This window comes from Bos indicus, chromosome 3 (genome assembly GCF_029378745.1).
Source record: "Bos indicus isolate NIAB-ARS_2022 breed Sahiwal x Tharparkar chromosome 3, NIAB-ARS_B.indTharparkar_mat_pri_1.0, whole genome shotgun sequence".
NCBI lineage: Eukaryota > Metazoa > Chordata > Mammalia > Artiodactyla > Bovidae > Bos > Bos indicus.
Window position 1 is genome coordinate 582,984 of NC_091762.1, and position 21,305 is coordinate 604,288.

Consider the following 21,305-nt stretch of genomic DNA (forward strand, 5'->3'; position numbering starts at 1 on the left):
GAGACCACACGAGGGCTTTCTGTGGATCCCAGTGATGGGACCAGAGCACAAAACAGAGCAGATGGAGGTGTGGCTGAGACTCTGGGCGGAGTGGGGTTTAGAGGGGGCTAGAGGCCTCAGCTGGGCAGGAAAGCACCATGTGGGCTACCTCCTCTTCTTCACAACCTGTGTCCTTGGGAGTCCAGCCATGCACTCTACCAGAGGCCTCGGGACACTTTGGAGGATGGCGCTTCCTCTGTGTGGCTGACGCGGGCTGTGTGGGGCCATTGGTTCTGCCCTGAGTGGTCCCCAGAGGAGAGCCCAGGAGCACAATACCCCAGACCCATGCGTCCTGGTTACAGCCTTGCCTCTGAGCCTGCTGATTCTAGTAGGGACTGTTCCCTGGCTGCTGGGCAGAGGCAGCAGGTCTGGGGTTGTGGCCACTGAGGACAGGCCTCCCTATGGACTGGCTCCTTAGTATTTTAAAAGAAGGGAGAAACCACTGTAAAGCACAGGAGCAAGGAACAGATATCAGACGTTTCATTTCTAGAAAGAAAAACAACCCGTGTGGTTAGGAAGCACCTTCATCTTCCGGACCTGAACAGGGCCGCGGGGCCAAGCACTGCCGAGTAGTTACTGCTATCACTGGAGGGAATCCCCTTCACACAGGAAAATCCCGTGGAATAGGTTCCGTATGTGATGCCTCATGTACTGTTTAGATTAGCTGGCCTCCAGGGAAAACTCCCATGGCCAGCAGCTACTATTTCCCTGCCCTCAATGTCTTAAGAAAGACTTGAAGAACTCTGGACCTGGCATCAGGAACTGTGCCGGCCCGGCTCTGCCTTATGTTACTCGGGTCACTGGGACTCCCTGTCACCTCTGGGCCATCTGGAAAATGAGCTAGGGATTGTGGGACTGGACTGTGCTGTGTGTGTGCTTAGTCATCCAGTCGTGTCTGAGTCTTTGTGGTCCCGTGGACTGAGAGGTGGCCAGGGTCCTTTCTAACTCTGATCTTTGGTGTTCTCTGAATTTGTTAGGGGGAAAAAAGTGACCCATGGATCAGTAATTGCACAGCTTTTGGGTGTCATGTCTGATGGGCATGTGAAGCACTTCAGGCCTGACGCATGGGCTGATCCAATGTGTCTGTTTAGAGCACAGTCCTGACAGGATGCCAACCAGAAGGACACATAAATGGGTGCAGAGGGCGTGTCCTCAGAGGTGGAAAGTGGGGCCACGGATTGTGATGCGTACGTGAGATCTCTCCCCATCCCTTTGAGATGGGCAGCTGAATGTGTGGGCTTGCATCAGTGGCTGTGGTGACATGAACCACCTGTTCCTGCCCTTCAGCCTAGATGACAGCAGCCAAGTGCAGGTCTTGCCCCACTTCTGAATTCCAGGTGGTCAGCAGAGGATAGATTCTGAGCTCTCCCACATCTGTTATGAGGCAGCCGTTGCAGGAAGTGCACCACCTTTGCAGTGTTTCACTGTAACTAGTTCTCCAGCAGGCAGTGTGCCTTTGCTGTGTGGCAGAGACCAGTGGTTGGCTGGTCCCTTTGTCTGCAGTTTACAAAAGACTTTTCCTTAGACCTGGGGGCTGCTACCTTCAGTGATCAAATTCACCCAGTCTGCATTCTGGCTGGAAGAGGGAAGCAGCAGAGGGCAGGTTCACCTGTGGGTTCTGCTGAGGTCATGTGCAGATCAGTCAGATTCTGCTCTCACTACTGGCTGGCATTCCTAAATCTGAGGGCATTTTTGCTTTCTGTACTTTTTCCTAGCACTTGTCTTTATCCAGTTTCTAGAGGGACCATACTCTAGTATGCTCTGAGGGGGAACAGGGCAGGAACCTAAGATGACCGCCCCCCCGACCCCATCCACCCCCATCAGGCCATTTTGAGTGCAACGAAGTGGCCTGCATCCCAGGAGTTGGAAAGTGCCTTCCCTGGACTGTACTTGGCTGGGCTCGAAGGAGTGTCCTGAGACCTCCCAAGTCCTCACAGGCTGATCCCAGACTAGCTGGGATATACTAGATTTCATCTAAGCCAATCTAGAAATACTGTACTTCCCAAAAGCATTCTCTGCGTTTCCTCCTTTGTACTGAAGTCCATTCATTCATTCATCTTCCAAGCACTGCACATCTAGCGTGTGCAAGGCATCAAGCTAGGCTCTGTAATAACGTTCAAGTGTTTCACTCTACTGTAGGAAGAGACCTAGAGGAGACTGAGGCTAATAAGCAGCAAAGTCAAGTAATGGTTCTAGGAAGAACTGCAGGCTCTATAGGGAGCTGAATATTCCCAATTAGAAGGAGTTAGGGGTAGCACGCTACAGGAGGTGACTGAACCAAGACTTGGAGGGTGTCCGGCAGCTAGAACCATATTCTGCATATTGAGGAATTCAAATACTCCTTATTCAGCCTGAGTGAGAAGGGAGCGCAAAAGGAGGTGAGTGGGGAGAGGACAAAGACATACTCCCCGTACACTGAGGTTTCTGGGGGGGCAGTTTTGGGGACACTTGTCCTTGGTGCACAAAGTCAAAACCCCAACTGCCCTTGCTGAACGCTGGCCCATTAGCTTTATCCCGCTGTGCAGCAGCAACCTGAAGCCTTCCTGAGGGGGCAGTGTGGGGAGCGGTAGGTGGGACATTTGGCCACTTAACATAAAAACCTCAGTTCTGCATCTTCTAGTTTTGACAGGACCACCTGTAGGACTGTTGCCCATCTCTACTGCTTTCATCGAGGTTACCACTTGACTAAGTACCCCCCATGCTGTCTCCCAGATGCCAGGTTTGCGGGCTAGTGTGACCTGGAAGGCACGAAGTCCCACACTACCAAGCACACAGGTCACTGCCGAGGCCTTTCCCAGGCTCCGATTCAGGGCCTTCGACGCCAGGTGGCAGCAGTGTGGCTGTGCGCCACTGGCCGTCCCCAGCGGGAAAGAGTCGAGGATACAGCTGAAGGCTTGTTTGCTCCTGGCTTAGAGCACCTCCTCTGAACGCTGGGTCTCCACCGCTGTCCTCAGCCTTTGAGGACCACCCAGCTAGCTTGCTTACACTGCTCAGCTGTGTGATCTTAAACAAATCCCTGCTGTAGGAATGGGGTTGAGGAATGTAAGAGAAGGGCCATCTGGTGCTAATGTTGTTAATGTTATTTGATTCTCATTTAAGGAGCTGCTGTGTAGTCTCTGAGCAACTGGCGAGACTAACTCAAGTATTTGCAATAGGACAAGGAATCCTGGGGTGGACAGGACAGGAGAGGGAGGAAAAAGGCTTTGATACAGTGAGAGATAAGAAAGCTTTCTTAAAAGTGAACAATGCAAAGAAATACCGTGCATCGAACCTGGACTGGCGACTCGTTTCATACATGATATTATACATGTTTCAATGCCATTCTCCCAAATCTCCCCACCCTCTCCCTCTCCCACAAAGTCCATAAGACTGATCTATACATCGGTGTCTTTTTTGCTGTCTCGTACACAGGGTTATTGTTACCATCTTTCTAAATTCCATATATATGCGTTAGTATACTGTATTGGTGTTTTTCTTTCTGGCTTACTTCACTCTGTATAATAGGTTCCAGTTTCATCCATCTCATTAGAACTGATTCAAATATATTCTTTTTAATGGCTGAGTAATACTCCATTGTGTATATGTACCACAGCTTTCTTATCCATTCATCTGCTGATGGGCATCTAGGTTGCTTCCATGTCCTGGCTATTATAAACAGTGCTGCGATGAACATTCGACCCAGAGGGAGGGTAGGGGAGGGAGGTGGGAGGAGGGTTCACGATGGGGAACGTGGGTATGCCTGTGGCGGATTCCTTTCGATATTTGGCAAGGCTAATGCAGTATTGTGGAGTTTAAAAATAAAATAAAATTTAAAAAAAATAAAAAATAAAAAATAAAAAAAAGTGAACAATGCAAAGAAATAGAGGAAAACAATAGAATAGGAAAGACTGGAGATCTCTTCAAGAAAATTAGCAATACCAAGGGAACAATTCATGGAAAGATGGGATCAATAAAGGACAAAAACAGTATGGACCTAACAGAAGAAGAAGAGATTAAGAAGAGGTGGCAAGAATGCACTGAACTGTACAAAAAAGGCCTTAATGGCCAGGATAACCAAGATGGTGTGGTCACTCATCTAGAGCCAGACATCCTGGAGTGTAGTTCGCAGTTTGTTACTACGAACAAAACTAGTGGAGCTGATGAATTCCCGCTGAGCTATTTCAAATCCTAAAAGATGATGCTGTTAAAGTCCTGCACTCAACATGCCAGCAAATTTGGAAAACTCAGCAGTGGCCACAGGACTGGAAAAGGTCAATTTTCATTCCAGTCCCAAAGAAAGGCAATGCCAGAGAATGTTCAAACTACTGCACAATTGCACTCATTTTACATGCTAGCAAGGTAATGCTCAAAATCCTTCAAAGTTAGACTTCAACAATATGTGGACTGAGAACTTCCATATGTACAAGCTCAATTTAGAAAAGGCAGAGGAACCAGAGATCAAATTGCCAACATCCACTTGATCATAGCAAAAGCAAGGGAATTCAGAAAAACACATACTTCTGCTTCATTAACTATGCTAAAGCCTTTGATAGAATGGATCACAACAAACTGTGGAAAATTCTTAAAGAGATGGGAATACCAGACCATCTTACTTGCCTCCTGGGAAACCTGTATGCAGGTCAAAAAGCAACAGGTAGAACTAGACATAGGACAGCAGATTGATTCCAGACTGGGACAGGAGTACGTCAAGGCTGTATACTGTCACCCTGCTTATTTAGCTTTATGCAGAGGACATCATGCAAAATGCCAGGCTGGATGAATCACAAGCTTAAAGATTGCTGGGAGAAATATCAATAACCTCAGATATGCAGATAACACCACCCTAATGGCAAAAAGTGAAGAGGAACTAAAAGCCTCTTGATGAAAGTGAAAGAGGAGAGTGGAAAAAGCTGGCTTAAAACACAACATTCAAAAAGCTAAGCTCTCACTACCATGGAGTTCGACCTGTCAGCAGCTGTGGAGTCTACCTCCAAGAAGCCCCAAGGGGCAGGCAAGGTGGGAGACCCCAAGCACAGCTCCCCCAAAGTTCAGGGTGGGTCAGCTGATAACCTAAAGCATCACCACAGCCATGGCCACAGCCAAGGGAGCACTTCAGATTCCAGCAGCAGCTCCAGTGATTGGGAAAATGAGGTGAAGCCCAGCTCGGAACCGCACAAGAGCGCCTCAGGCAAGGTCAAGAAGCCCAAGGTGTAAAAGGAGAAGAAGAAGGAGGAGGAAGGGAAGAAGAAGGCTTCCCACTGATGGCTCTGGGTGGGGCTCATTAAACCTTTGCTCGGCAAAAAAAAAAAAAAAGCTAAGATCATGGCATCTGGTCTTACCACTTAATGGCAAGTAGATGGGGAAATAGTGGAAACAGTGGCTGACTTTATTTTTCGGGCTCCAAAATCACTGCAGATGGTGACTGCAGCCATGAAATTAAAAGACGCTTGCTCCTTGGAAGGAAAGCTAAGACAAACCTAGACAGCACATTAAAAAGCAGAGACTTTGTCAACAAAGGTACATAAAGTCAAAGCTACAGTTTTTCCAGTGGTCATGTATGGATGTGAGAGTTGGATCATAAAGAAGGTTGAGCACCAAAGAATTGATGCTTTTGAACTGTGGTGTTGGAGAACACTCTTGAGAGTCCCTTGGACTGCAAGGAGATCAAACCAGTCAATCATAAAGTATATGAATATTCATTGGAAAGACTGATGCTAAAGCTCTAATACTTTGGCCACCTGATGCAAAGAATCAACTCATTGGAAAAGACCCCGATGCTAGGAAAAACTGAAGGCAGGAGAAGGGGATGACAGAGTATGAGATGGTTGAATGGCATCATCGACTCAATGGACTTGAGTTTGAGCAAACTCCTGGGAGATGGTGAAGGACAGGGAAGCCTGACATGCTGCAGTTCATGGGCTTGCAAAAAGTTGGACATGACTGAGCAACTGAACAACAGCAACAGTGAGAGACCTTACTGGCGTGTTCAGATTTAATTAGATGAGTACTTTTCTATCCTGACAGTTGGTCCATGAAATACGTACAGATTAGACAGGTCTCTGGATGGACCACAGGATATATTCATGACAAGGGTTCAGCTTGAGCCCCGGCTATCTCCAGTCTAGAAGGAACTGTGGAGGTGATGTGGCTACAAAGGTTGAAGAAGGAAACTAGCAGGTACTGAGACTCCTGTGAACCTGACATGTTAAGTTACTTGAGTGCCTGTTGTGTGCTGGACATTATTAGGCACTTCCAAATGCTTTATCTCATTGCTTATCAGCTCAAATGTGATATAATGGGGATAGCACAGCATTTGCTATGGGAAGTTCTGGATTCAGATTCCATACTGTCACTGGCTTAGTAAGTGTCCTTGGGCCAACTACTCAATCTTTGTGTATTGCAGTTTTCTCATCTATAAAATGAACTTTGTATTCATTTTATATGTGGCATTTTATATATATTCATTTTACGTGGGGACACAGACTCCAAGAGGGTCTCCCTCCGAGGTGATAATGTGGATTAAGGCATTGAGCGTAGTACCTGGGCCATAGTTGATACTGAGCCGCTGCTGGTTTTCCTCCGCTCTGCAGGTGGGTGTAGTACTTGTGCTTTACAGGGCTCTTGACGACAAGACTTGAGAATCTTGAAAAGATAACAGTTACCCTACATAAGCGGTGTTGAAGGTTGTTGTCACGTTTGCTGAACAGTACACAGGAACATGGTGAGAAAGGGGAAGGCAACGGAGGCGAGGGAGCAAAGGGCAACTAGCATTTGGGGTTCAGGAGGTCAGGAAGAGTGGAGCTTTTCTGTTAATGGCCAGTGAAGATGATGGAGTCCCAGGCTGGTGTGGCATCTGGAATCAAAGCGCAAGCTCAGCTCTGACCTCCCTTAAGGGACAGTCAGAAGGGACACTGCTGAGCTGTGACCAGGCTTCCAAGGGCAGCTCCCTCCTGTAGTGACAGTGACTGCTCGGCAGTGGCCTTGGCACTTGGGTTCAGACTCTGTGACCCTCAGAGTCCCTGAGGGAAGAGGCAGTTCAGGGGCAGGAGACTGCTATCACCCACAGGATACAGAGAACCCCAGGTAAATTCCACGGGAGAGTAAAGAGAAATCAGAGTTTTCACCCTGAAGCAAAGGAAAATGGCTGTGAGCACAGTCGTATATGACTACAAGAGGGGCAGAGCTGGATCACCCTTCTCATTTGGGAAGGGGGACACACAATCCAAGGAGGCCTCAGGAAGTACAGAGAATTGTCCAAAGTCTCAAAGCGTCCTTGGCGATGTGACAGAGAAGGAAAAAGCCAGCTCTGCAGCTTGAGGAGGATGAGGGATAGTTGACAGTCATCATTAATAGAACAGGCCAGTGGGGCTTTATTGGGTCAAAAAACTATTGTAAACCAAGGAATCTGGGGATTAGAATATCTGCTTGCCAGAACTATAAAAAACTGCAGGCCTAAGGAAAGTGATCAGATTTCACTGGAAGGAATTCAAAGAACAAACTCAATCTACATGATTACCAAGAACACAGTTCAGCTCATTGTTATTTTTAGGAGAACAAACTAGACAAAGCTGTTTTCATTTCCCTCAGAGAGCAATTCCCTGAGTAGTAGTAATAGCTTAAGAATTAAAAGCCACTTTTTTCCTTTTGACACCACCATTTTGAAATATCACTAATCATAGGTGAGTCAGACTTTCCCAGAGCAAAAGACAGTCCTGGGGAGGATCACAGGCCTCAGCAGGCAAGGCCATGCTGAGAGTGCAGGGGAAAGAGCCTGTGTGGCTGGAAATAGGTCAGTCAGTGATGCTTAAGGAGCGGAGTCCTATGCTGTGTTCTGATAATGGACTCCTGGATGCAAAGGTGGTTAAAACCCAACCTTCAAGACAAAAGCACGCTGATTCAGAAGTACAGTTCACTTGAAGTTTTTGGATTTTTTTTTAAGATTAAAAAAATGCTTAGTGTTAGTTGCTGAGTCATATCTGACTCTCTGTGTCCCCATGGACTGCAGCCCACCAGGCTGTTCTGTTCATGTAATTCTGCAGGCAAGAATACTAGAGTGGGTTGCCATTCCTTTCTCCAGAGGATCTTCCCAACCTAGGGATTGAACCTGTGTTTCCTGCAAGGGGCAGATTCTTCACTGTCTGAGCCATCAGGGAAGCACCCCCCACAACACCCCCCCCCACCCCAGCCCAATGCTTAGGGTCATTATAAATATTTATAAACAAGTAAAAGTGTAGTTAGAATAATTTTGTTTACCTGATTAAATATCTGGTTTTTGGCTTGTGTAGAGCTTTGCAAATTGTGAATTTGTACTTATGGACTGTGGACTTCTCTGGGTGTCTCCTCTACCTGTACCCTTTTTCTGCAGACATGTCCTTTTCTCAAGCCTCCCTTCCCACAGGCTGAAAAGAGGAAGGAGACTGAGCCCACTGTGGCACAATCCATACCACAGTCACCTAGGTACAGTTATCCATGTACTTTTAATAAACTGCAAGAAAATTAGATTCATGGAATACTGTTAAATGACTGGGAAGTAACCAGGAAAGACACAACAAACATTGTTAATTCTAAGTTTCAAAGGAGGATTAATGAAGAGCAGTGCTCTCTTGCTTGGTCTACCCCACAACCAAAGTCAAAGGGCGGATGGTAGAGATTATCAGACTTGTACAACCTCAAGGCACAGAGCCTACCACCTTTATCTGACCCTGTACCTGCCAGCCCTAAAGCCATATTCCTTTTTCTGAGTGGTTAAGTGGAACACTGAGATCCAGAGTCCAACTTGTGATCCTGGCATCCCCCCACACCCCAACAAACAGTGGATCATGGGAGTGGCCAGGACTCATCAAGTCTGTCTCTGTATAATCTTTTCTTTTTGCTGTCTTCTTGACTACTTGTCTGGCCTGCCCTGCTCCTTTATAACCAATTGGTGATATGTGCTCATTTGTCTGACTCTTTGTGACCCCACAGACTGTAGCCCACCAGGCTCCTCTGTTGGGGGTAATTCTCTCAGCAAGAATATTGGAGTGGGGTGCCATTTCCCTCTTCCAGGGGACCTCCCCAACCCAAGGACTGAACCTGCATCTCCTGCATTGACAGGCAGATTCTATACCACTGAGCCACCACAGAAGCCCTTGGTAACGTACACCACAAAACTACAAAGTCAATAAAACTACGGCATCTAATTCCTTGGACAAATACCACTTTTTAATGTTTGAGTTGCAATTTTAGATTCCTAGCCAAATTAAACCAGAAGTTCAGAATTCCTCCACTCCCAGCTGCCCAGCCTCCTTCACTGCCAAGTGAACACACTGAAGTGAAGTCACTGATTTTCTCCTGTTGCTTTTCCTGCCAGTCACCCTTGACCCCACTAAGCACTCCAGTCTGCTCTGTTAGTTTTCCAGCACGTCTCTGTTCCTGTTCTAGTGGAAGAAACTGTTATTTTGTGTGCTGCAGTAATCTTTTCAGTTATTCTGTAAAGCCCTCCGACCTTTCATGTGTTCCTAACACAGCCCCTGGGATTTACGGGGTGAAACAGGACTACCTCCATTTTCAGTTCGATTCAGTTCAGTCGCTCAGTCGTGTCCGATTCTATGTGACCCCATGAATCGCAGCACGCCAGGCCTCCCTGTCCATCACCAACTCCCGGAGTTCACCCAGACTCACGTCCATCGAGTCAGTGATGCCATCCAGCCATCTTATCCTCTGTCATCCCCTTCTCCTGCCCCCAATCCCTCCCAGCATCAGAGTCTTTTCCAATGAGTCAACTCTTCACATGAGGTGGCCAAAGTACTGGAGTTTCAGCTTCAGCATCATTCTTTCCAAAGAAATCCCAGGGCTGATCTCCTTCAGAATGGACTGGCTGGATCTCCTTGCAGTCCAAGGGAATCCCAAGAGTCTTCTCCAACACCACAGTTCAAAAGCATCAATTCTTTGGCGCTCAGCTTTCTTCACAGTCCAACTCTCACATCCATACATGACTACTGGAAAAACCATAGCCTTGACTAGACGGACCTTTGTTGGCAAAGTAATGTCTCTGCTTTTGAATATGCTATCTAGGTTGATCATAACTTTCCTTCCAAGGAGTAACCATCTTTTAATTTCATGGCTACAGTCACCATCTGCAGTGATTTGGGAGCCCCCCAAAATAAAGTCTGACACTGTTTCCACTGTTTCCCTATCTATTTCCCATGAAGTGATGGGACCAGATGCCATGATCTTAGTTTTCTGAATGTTGAGCTTTAAGCTAACTTTTTCACTCTCACTTTCATCAAGAAACAGAAGCCCATAAAGGAAGAGGACACAGAAGCCCAGAGAAATCAGATGGCTTGAGCAGGTCATGTAACTATTTGGGAACCAGAAATAGACCCTAATACTTTTTGAAAATCATGCAGCTGCCCTGTTTAGAGACCAGTTCCTTTCCCCTTTGAGCATTTAGCATGTTCTTAATACAGATACATATGTGTCCTGCCCAGACTAAGAGCTAGACATTTAAGTCCAACTGAAGTTACTGAGCCAACTAGAGTTTTTTTTCCTCTATCCAAAAAGCCATCTGTCTTCTCTTAGCAACACATGTCCTTGGGTCTGCAGTCATCTGGGAGGAGCCATCCCTGATCTCCACATGGGAATCTGGCAACACCTGTGAGTCTATTTGTGGCTCAGTCAGAGACAGCAGCACGACAGCTTAGGGGATAGGAGAGAGAATTACTGAAGGGTTAAGTCTATAGGAACAGCTTCAGGTCATAACCTGTAAGATAGACCTGGGTGTAGATGCTTAAGTTGGGTGAAGGTGGACACCAGCAAGCAGGAGGACTACGAATTAGGAGACGGGATGGTCAACATTTTCAGCTGAAATCTAGAAGGTGGAGACAGGAAGGCCAGAAGCCAGAACTCTTCAAAATAAGCTTGTGCTATTATGTTGAGTATCCATGATGCTCTGAGATTGCACGGGGACTAACCCCTGTACTTGGGTAACGAGGGACCACTAATCATGAAAGGTGATCATTGGAGATAAAGCACTTTGGAAGGAGAGATGAAAAAAAGGTCTTGTATGTAATTCTGTCAAAGAGAAGTCAAAACAGAAAAGGTTATTAAATCTAGAAGAGATTTGGAAAACGGGTCAAGACAGCAAGGCATTAAATAAAAAGTCAAATTCAGGATATCGTAAAACAACCAACTTCTTTAATTAGAAAGCAACAAACATGCAAATGGCAAGTATAGACATTTCTTTGAACCAGTATTTTCACTATTTAATGAAAATTCCTCTTCCACATTGATCCAAGCTCCCACATCCGAAGGTTAGGGAAAATATTGCACTTTGCATTTTCTACCACTCCTCACACATGGCAAAAAGTTTTTAAAACATTTTGCTAGTTTTGTTTTACACACACTCCCAAATTCATGCACACAATCATTCCAAACCAATGTTAGGTTATCCCCTCAAAAGGGAAAAACGCAAAAAAACCACAACCTTAAAATTGCACTAAAGCTCTGTAAAGAAAAAATATATATAATAAATGTCTTATACAAATTTCAGAACATCTAAGTGCTTGCCAGTAAGAGTTTATTATTCTTCATCCTCATTTTCATTCTCCTGACCAGAGCCTTCTGATCTGTCACTTTCCAACCGGTCTGGAAAACACAGAAGACAAAAAAAAACAACCTTTAGTATTACAATCAAAATAGTTGTCAATACCTTAAATAAAACTGATTAAAATGTGTATAATTCAAAATATCATCATGTGAAGATCAGCTCACAGCTATGTGTAGAAGTTATTTTTGCCTCTAGAGGCAAAGAATAAAGGAAACACAGCACTATTAACTTAGAATATTCATGTAATTCTAAATATAAAAAAAATTACAAAATAAAAACCCTAAAGATCTCGATCTATAGTGGTCTACTGCAATGATTTCAAACTGTGTTCCTAGGAGTTATATCAGGTGTCACCAATGGGAGTGAGAGGGAAGCTGTGCAAGAGCATCTGGGAATCATTCCCTAGTTGGCTCAGATGGTAAAGAATCTGTTTGCAATGCAGAAGACCCAGGTTCAGTCCCTGGGTCAGAAAGATCCTCTGGAGAGGGAAATGGCAAGCCACTCCAGTATTTCTGCCTGGAGAATCCCACAGACAGGAGCCTGGCAGGCTGCAGAGTTGGACACAACTGAAGTGACTCAGCACACAACACACGTATTTCTGGTTATAAAAATATTTCTTAAATATCTGCTATGTTCCAGGATACAGTGGTGACCAAAGCAGTCACAGGGTCTTCTCTGTCCTTAAGGAGCTTATCTAGGCTGACCACTCAAGGGAGTGTGCAATCACCATCTGGTGCACCAGCAGGGCATGTCCTCTCAAGTTCCACGGTTTACATTTGCTGTCCCTCTGCTTGGGACACTTACCTAGTTCTTCAGCTACAAAGGTTATGCTTACTCATCTCAATACAACTATTTTTCCCTTTGTGAAACTTTGCCCAGACTTTCTCAGATCCCTAACTTGCAGAATTATGAACTCCTTCCTTCAGGTTCCAGAATATTTTATATGTACCATATAATGATGCTTCTAATTGCAGTACTAGTCTGTCTGCACATCTTCTTGTAGACTGTGAGCTCCTGGGAGGGTAGGAGTTATTTCTTTTTATCTTTTATCCTCAGGGCCTAGTACAAGAGGTTCAATGAAGGTTTATCAAATAAACAAATTTAAGTGTTACTAAGATAAGACACACTGCATTAGGGCACAACGAAGGCCACAGTGTCAAGCCACTGCAGCCACCAGAATGGAGCCTTTCCATCACAGACGCTTCTCCAGGGCAAGCCGGGAGGCTGAAGGTGAGACACGGGAATTATTCAGGCTTCTCAACACCGAGAGAAGATGGAATCCTGGGGCTTTATTATTCACAGGGGCTTAGATACTCCCAGTGAATTCTAAATTGTCAACACCAGTATACAGAAGGGATGTATGTTTAATTGTCCAAGTAAATTAAGATTAAATCCCCTCTATACCAACTCCATTTCAATGTCAAACTAAGAAGATAATATATGTGTATATGATTTGTAACCTGAGTTATACAAGTTTTAGTTATTAAAGTGTTCAATATACATTTGTAAGATAAGATTATAATAAATCTTCACAGGTCACTAAGGAATCTAAACACAGTGGGAGACTTTCTGATCAATAACAAGTTACCTAAGGTATATGAGTATAAAAGAGATTATGCTGTATTTATTGTGTGCGCCATTGAAGAAGGAAATGGCAACCCACTCCAGTGTTCTTGCCTGGAGAATCTCAGGGACGGGGGAGCCTGGTGGGCTGCCGTCTATGGGGTCGCACAGAGTTGGACACGACTGAAGCGACTTAGCAGCATACTTTCATGGGAGAGAACAATACATGAATTTGCTGTTCTGCTTACCTAGAGTATCATAAGTAATATACCGGTCATATTAGTGGAACATGTTTAAACAGCATCAGCATATTTTAAAATGTGCAGGATGACCCAGTTCTTTTTGGTTGTCACATTATGAATGAAGATGGGGAAATGGAGGGTTAAGATGAAATGTCACAGCCTTCAAATCCGGGAGTTTACAGCAGACATTAGAATTCTGCAAAGTCCAAAGCAAGCAACATGCAGTCCAGTGAGGGCCTAGGGTCTCTTATATAGTCACAGAGTAACTCACAGTGGCTTCTAGAATGAGGAAGGGGGCAGAATGGTTGTGTTTTTTTTTTTTCCAGATCTTTCTCACACAACTTCTGCAGAGTCATCTCTCTCAGAATGTAAACCCAATTTTTAAGAACAAAATTAAATAAAATCTTTTTGTCCACAGAGTACTACTGAGGTAATAAAACTGCAAAGCAGTTCAACACTTTCACAAATCTCTGGTTGGCAATTAAAGGCCAAGGAGGGCTGAGAACACTTATGTTCTTTAAAATGACAACTAGAAATAATGACTTAGAAAGCCACTGTTTTCAAAAGCAAGACAACACCAAGTTGCTATTGTAAATAAGGGTTACATTTGTGGGAAGGCTCCTTTAATTCTCTTTTAGAAATACTTCTAAATTTATTTTTGAATTTTTGAATTGAAAAAAATTCAATTTTTCACAAATTGAATATTTGTGAAATTATTTTTGATCAGGAAAAATATGAGATACTATTAATAAGCTGGCTGGGGCTGGAGAGAGGGGACAACAGAGGTATGAAAACAATTACCCGAAAGAAACCTGTATTCCACAAAGAATCAATACAGTACTCCTGGTTAGCTAGAGATTTGATACTGTTAAGTTTATTCATTCACTCACCCATTCATTCAACGAGAACACTGACTGAGCAACTATTATGTGCTAGGCACTGTTCTAGGAACTAGCTATCCAGATTTGAATAAGACAAACTAGGTCTCTGGTCTTAATGAACTCACTTTCTAGAAAAGAAAAACAGAAAACAAGACAATGTATTTTTATCCTTTAATCTGTGTAACAAGGCAACAAATAAATGAAGTTAGAATAAGTACTTGAGGAAAACCAGGGAATGACCAGAGAGTAAGTGATGAGAAGGAGCATGTGCACTTTAAGCAACTTCACAATGAGTGACTAAGGAACACTTTTCTGAGGAGGTGACACTGGAGCTGAGGCCTCAATTGTATGTTCAATTATTAGTGAAGTTGGCAAATGAACAAAGCTGTCTAAAAGGCAGCGAAACAGCCAGTGAAAAGGTCCTAAATATACTAATAAGCTTTATGAGTCTGAGGAGGAAAGCAGTCACTTACGGCTAAAATGTAGCAAGCGAGCAGAAAACAAATGCATGGACTCAGTGGCTGGTAGGTCTCTTTCTTGTAGACCGGAGTATGAAGTCTAGGTTTTATTTTATGAGCAGTGGGAAGCCCCTGAGAATTTTAAGCAAGGGTGACATAACCTAATGTACTTCTTAAAAAAGAGACTCAGCAAACTATGGCCCCTGGGCAAACCCTCCCTTAGCCTATTTCTAGAAATAAAGTAGTATTAAGGCACACCTATGCCCTCGATCTACATATTATCTATGGCTGCTTTTGCAACACTGTCAGAAATGAGCATCTGCAACAGAAACCACATGGCCCACAAAGCCTATTTACTCTGGCCATTTAAAGAAAAGGTTTACTGACCCACAAGCAAGGAGGGATAAGAAAGCCTTCTTCAGGGATCAATGCAAAGAAATAGAGGAAAACAATAGAATGGGAAAGACAAGAGATCTCTTCAAGAAAATTAGAGATACCAAGGGAACATTTCATGCACAGATGGGCACAATAAAGGACAGAAATGGTATGGACTGAAGAGAAGCAGAAGACATTAAGAGTTGGCAAGAATACATAGAACTATACAAAAGATCTTCCCGACCCAGATAACCATGATGGTATGATCACTCACCTAGACCCAGACATCCTGGAGTGTGAAATCAAGGGGGCCTTAGGAAGCATCACTACGAACAAAGCTAGTGGAGATGATGGACTTCCAGTACAGATATTTCAAATCCTAAAAGATGATGCTGTAAAAGTGCTGCACTCAACATGCCAGCAAATTGGGAAAACTCAGCAGTGGCCACAGAACTGGAAAAGGTCAGTTTTCATTCCAATCCCAAAGAAAGGCAATGCCAAAGAATGTTCAAACTACTGCACATTTGCACTCATCTCACACACTAGTAAAGTGATGTTCAAAATTCTCTAAGCCAGGCTTCAATAGTACATGAACCGTGAACTTCTAGATGTTCAAGGTGGATTTAAAAAAGGTAGAGGAACCAGAGATCAAACTGCCAACATTCACTGGATCATCGAAAAAGGAAGAGAGTTCCAGAAAAACCTCTAATTCTGCTTTATTGACTATGCCAAAGCCTTTGACTATGGATCACAACAACCTGTGGAAAATTCTGACAGAGATGGGAATACCAGACCACCTGACCTGCCTCTTGAGAAATCTGTATGCAGGTCAAGAATCAACAGGTAGAACTGGACATGGAACAACCGACTGGTTCCAAATCAGGAAAGGAGTACATCAAGGCTGTATATTGTCACCCTGCTTATTTAATTTAAATGCAGAGTACATCATGCGAAATGCTGGGCTGGATGAAGCACAAGCTGGAATCAAGATTGCCGGGAGAAATATCAATAACCTCAGATATGCAGATGACACCAGTCTTATGGCAGAAAGCAAAGAAGAACTAAAAAGCCTCTTGATGAAAGTGAAAGAGGAGAATGAAAAAGTTGGCTTAAAACTCAACATTCAGAAAACTAAGATCATGGCATCCAGTCCAATCACTTCATGGCAAATAGATGGGGAAACAATGGAGACAGTGACAGACTTTATTTTCTTGGGCTCCAATATCACTGCAGATGGTGACTGCAACCATGAAGTTAAAAGATGCTTGCTCCTTGGAAGAAAAGCTATGACCAACCTAGACAGCACATTAAAACACAGAGACATTACTCTGCCAACAAAGGTTCGTCTAGTCAAAGCTATGGTTTTTCTAGTAGTCATGTATGGATGTGAGAGTTGGACTATGGAGAAAGCTGAGTGCTGAAGAATTGATGCTTTTGAACTGTGATATTGGAGAGGACTCTTGAGAGTCCCTTGGACTGCAAGGAGATCAAAGCAGTCCATCCTAAAAGAAATCAGTCCTGAATATTCCTTGGAAGTACTGATGCTAAAGCTGAAAATCCAATACTTTGGCCACCTGATGCGAAGAACTGACTCATTGGAAAAGACCCTGATGCTGGGAAAGACTTATGGCAGAAGGAGAAGGGTATGACAGATGATGAGATGGTTGGATTGCATCACTAACTCAATGGACATGAATTTGAGTAAGCTCCGGGAATTGGTGATGGACGGGGAAGCCTGACACGCTGCATGCAGTCCATGGGGTCGCAGAGTTGGACACAACTGAGCGACTGAACTGAACTTACTGACCCACATTTTAAAAAAGCCTCCTCTGACTGCTGTGGAAATCAGACTATACAAAAGTGAGAGCAGAAGTGGGGAGACCAAGATAGATGAATATGGATTGTATTCTGGAATAAAGCTACCCTAATTGATGGAGTGAACTTGTACATGAATGGGTAAGTGCCTGTACGTTCAGTGTGATGTTAGCTCTACAGATATGGCTATTTAGATCTACATCTGCCATGTTCCAGAGGTAGCAACAAATGCTTCTGGGTTTTATAAACCATGTTAACACTGGACTTTATCCTAAGAGCATGGGGAGGCACAAGAGAATTTTAAAGAGGGGAGTAAACTGAGTAGATTGTAACATATTCTAGAAGAGTTTGGAATGGTTCACACACCATCTCTCCAAAGCCTGTCAAAGCTTCTAGGAATCTCAGAACTGCCTTTATCTCTCATGAAGTTGCCTAAACTAAAAGCTGTTAGTAGAGCATTCATGAGAAAATTTTGGGTGTTTTTTTTAAAATACAGAAGCTCAAATCCTATTCAGATAAAATGAATCAGGATCTTTAGTGCGTAGGAACCAGGTATTTGTAGTTTTGAAAAGGAGATTTAAAGCGCACATCATTGTACTTGGAATACAGGACAATGAAGAAAAGGAGAGGAAAGGAGTAGCTGACTCATCAAATAACTAGATATCTTAAGAATAAAAGCAGCAGAAATATCAACTCTTGGTTATCTTTTCCTATCAAGGATTTTACTTAAGAGAAACAAGAGGGTGAGTTAGGTTGACTAAGCCAACTACCAAGTGTCTCCCTTTGATTGCTGGCAAAAAAAAACAAAAACAATAGAATAAAGAAAACCTTTATATTATAAGCAGCTAATTCTAAAATCAAAGAAGGAGAGTAGTAACTGAGTTAACAAACCACTGATACATCAGCACGCATTTAAAATAGATTCTTGCACAAATGAAAGGAGAAACAGTTTCCTATAGGCAAACTCAGAAAGAGCCATTCACCAGATGAACTCTATATGAAAATTTAGTTATCATCATCAGCAAATTTAGTTATCATAATCAGCACATGTTTTTCCTGTTCTATAAAACAGTGCCTCCTCAAATCTGAAGTCAAGTGAATTTTAAGAGTACTGCTTCTTATTGAAGAAAACAGATCAAAAGATGTCACAGTGAATAACATGGGGGCAAAAGAAGTACCACGATAATATGCTGTTGGATTGCAAACATTTTCTGTTTTCATTTTAGGTTTATTTTTTGTTTTGCTTTAACCATTTGAAATTTTTATTCTTTCCTTGTAATAGTTGATATTGACAATTTGAGGGTTTTCTTTCCAGCTCCTTTAATTACAGACATAAGGAGAGTCTTTAAATTTGTAGATGTACCACAGTCTCTTCCAGGACTTAAGACAAATGCTATATACTCTTTTTTTCTGCCAGGAATACTTATGTCTCCCTTCCCCACTCTCTGAGGAAATGATATGCAGTCTGCCGTTTATATAGACCTGAGGGTCTGTAACAGAAAGGTGAAAGTGAAAGTCACTCAGTCGTGTCTGACTCTTTGTGACCCCATGGACCCCACCAGGCTCTTCTGTCCATGGAATTCTCAAGGCCAGACTATTAGAGCGGGTAGCCATTCCCTTCTCCAGAGGATCTTCCCAACCCAGAGATCGAACCCAGGACAGAAGTTATTCTAACAAAGAGTGAGGGTGGGAGGGGACAGCATGACTGTAAAGATTCTGAGGCAGGGAAGAGTTTGAGGTACCCGCAGATTTAGAGAGGGCCAGAGAGGATGGAGAAGAAACTGGCAACCCACTCCAGTGTTCCTGCCTGGAGAATCCCAGGGACGGGGGAGCCTGGTGGGCTGCCATCTATGGGGTTGCACAGAGTTGGGCACAACTGAAGCAACTTAGCAGCGGCAGCACAGAGAATGGAGAGGACAGAGAAGGAAAGAATGGACTAGAAAAACAGTTTGAAATCAGCTCATCCAGAGGACTGCATGTCTTATTCATGACTTGAATATATTCCTGCAACTGAAATTTGTAGGTAAAAGGAGAGGAAATGCTTGGAAGCTAGTTTCAAATTCAGGCTTTACCGTTTATCAGTTGTGTGACCTGCAGTGAGTTATTAAAAATACTCTACTATGTAGAGGGCTGGAGCTAACTGAGGATAGATTTGTGAAATGATTGGTATGCTGCCTGATTCATTAAAGGTACTCTATACATGGTTGGTGTTATTAAACAGTACTCAACATATAAAGAAATTTGAGTTATCAGTGAAGTGATAAACATTTTGTTTATAATGGATATTGGATACTTTCTATTGTTATGAACACAGGTTATTCTATTCCTTCTTGAAAATTAGTTATAATATAATGTAATTAATTGTAATGTGAAGTTTTGTATCTGAAGCACTGAACCCCATGGTTTATCTTCTAAAACAAACACACAAAAATTAGAAAAATACATTGAGCTATTGTTTCAAATCTTTGTAGTAATACATTCATTTTTGTCTGGGCTGTGATTGATTTTGGCCAAATGTATCATTAAAAGTTACTTACTTACATAAACCTTAACATATCTTAAGGTTTATGATATGATATTCCACTCTGAGAAGAAAACCATAGCTAATAAAAGATTTGAAGTGATGTCATCTTTTCATTAGGACAGTTCAATAAAGTTGGCTCATGGGGATACAAATTACTGTACTAAGATCAAGAATTCATACCACTCAGTTCAAAAGTTAAGCCGCCTTCTATGTAGTCTGAGAGGACCTAATGTCAGCAAGAAATACACTTCTTGTGTTTAAAAAAAAAGTTAAAAAGTTAAGGCCAAAAAAAGTTGGCCTTGATCTTGTAATTTAAGGAGATTAATAAAATCTCTGAATTTTTTGGCCACGCCATGCAGCATGTGGGATCTTAAGTTTCCCAACCAGGTATGGAACCCCTGCCCACTGCAGTGGAAGTGCAAGTGCTAGCTACTGGACTGTCAGGAAAATCCCCTTTTCCCCTTAAATATAAATCCCTTTAACGTCAATCTTAAATAATGTTTTTTCAAATATAATAATGATTTTAAGGCATACTGACAGTTCTTACCAGCTCGAATATGGTTCAGTGAAGCCAACATCCTCAACATGAAAGAGGCTGGAACTGTAATGGTATTTCTAGTCTCTTCCAGCATGAGTTCATTTCGAGTTATAACCTATGAGACAAGTTAAATAACCATGTCAAAGATCATAGAGTAACTGTATGTTTTCCTTAGATACTAGGAGAACTGTAAAGAATTAACAGGAATTACTTCATTCTTCACATATATCTATATGAGTCTATATTACCATCTTAAGGCTGCTGCTGCTAAGTTGCTTCAGTCGTGTCTGACTCTTTGCGACCCCATAGATGGCAGCCCACCAGGCTTCCCCATCCCTGGGATTCTCCAGGCAAGAACACTGGAGTGGGTTGCCATTTCCTTCTCCAATGCGTGAAAGTGAAGTCGCTCAGTCGCGTCCGACTCCCAGCGACCCCATGGACTGCAGCCTACCAGACTCGTCCATCCATGGGATTTTCCAGGCAAGAGTACTGGAGTGGGGTGCCATTGCCCTCTTAAGGCCACCCAATGCCAAATAATTACTTTAGCTTGTAATCAACAGAGTAAGATCAGAGAACACTACTCTTTAACTGGAAGAAAGACAAAGGTCAAACCCTGAGGCTACCTGAAACACATAAGAATTCAATTTACTTTTACTTATAATTTGTTTATAAAAGCAGAGCAGTCTACTTTGTGTCCGCTTATTATTTTTTTCCCTCTAGTGACAGCACTGTTAGATTATTATCCCTGGGTCATTTGTGCCCCTCAAGGAAAATGTTACGTTAACTTCAAAGTTAACTTCAAAAATAAACCTCTGGATGAGAGTTACCAATGAACTGTGTCTTAAGTATGAAGAATAGGACTAAAGAACATCCATGAACATCTATGGATTTAATGTATAATTATAGACAAAGGAAAAAAGAGGAAACCAAAGGGAATGGCAAAGGAAAAACAGAAAGGAAGGAAGGAAAGCAGTAAAGGAAGAAAAGACACTAACCTGATCAGCAGTCCCCCAACGACATTACATTGTCAACTCATGAGGGTGCCCACAGGGCCCTGTACAGCCCGGCCTCATGAGGCCCGCTGAGCTGCTTTCTTATGTGTCCTCAGCACGCAGATGGCTCACCCACCTTACAGCAACTTGAAACACGCTGATCCTTCTCTCTCAAATGTTCCTTTGGTCCTGGTCTACCTGGTAAACTCAGTCCAATTCTGATTTCCTCTGTGAAGACCTTCCCATCCCATTTACTCCAATTGAAAATTCCTTTCTACGAGTTTCCAGAACACTACGTGTACATTTCTGACA

At 43.2% G+C, this 21,305-nt stretch overlaps 1 protein-coding gene and 1 pseudogene across 7 annotated transcripts in view; one reads left to right on the forward strand and one right to left on the reverse strand.

Annotated features, from left to right (window-relative positions):
- Positions 1-3,766: 3,766 nt before the first annotated feature.
- Positions 3,767-5,331, forward strand: LOC109556953 (immortalization up-regulated protein pseudogene; annotated as a pseudogene).
- A 3,866-nt stretch (positions 5,332-9,197) lies between these two features.
- The window catches only part of DCAF6 (DDB1 and CUL4 associated factor 6), a 181,580-nt gene continuing 169,472 nt past the window's right edge, over positions 9,198-21,305 (reverse strand). For 6 of the 7 annotated variants that reach the window (XM_070782257.1, XM_070782248.1, XM_070782234.1 and 3 more), the window contains 2 exons: positions 20,011-20,116; positions 11,172-11,643 (listed from right to left, as the gene is read on the reverse strand). In XM_070782257.1, the coding sequence (XP_070638358.1) occupies positions 11,579-11,643; positions 20,011-20,116 (171 nt within the window). In that variant the 3' untranslated portion in view covers positions 11,172-11,578. Of the gene's footprint in view, positions 11,071-11,171; positions 11,644-20,010; positions 20,117-21,305 lie in introns of those variants that run through there. The other variant, XM_070782239.1, reaches the window with a different exon arrangement.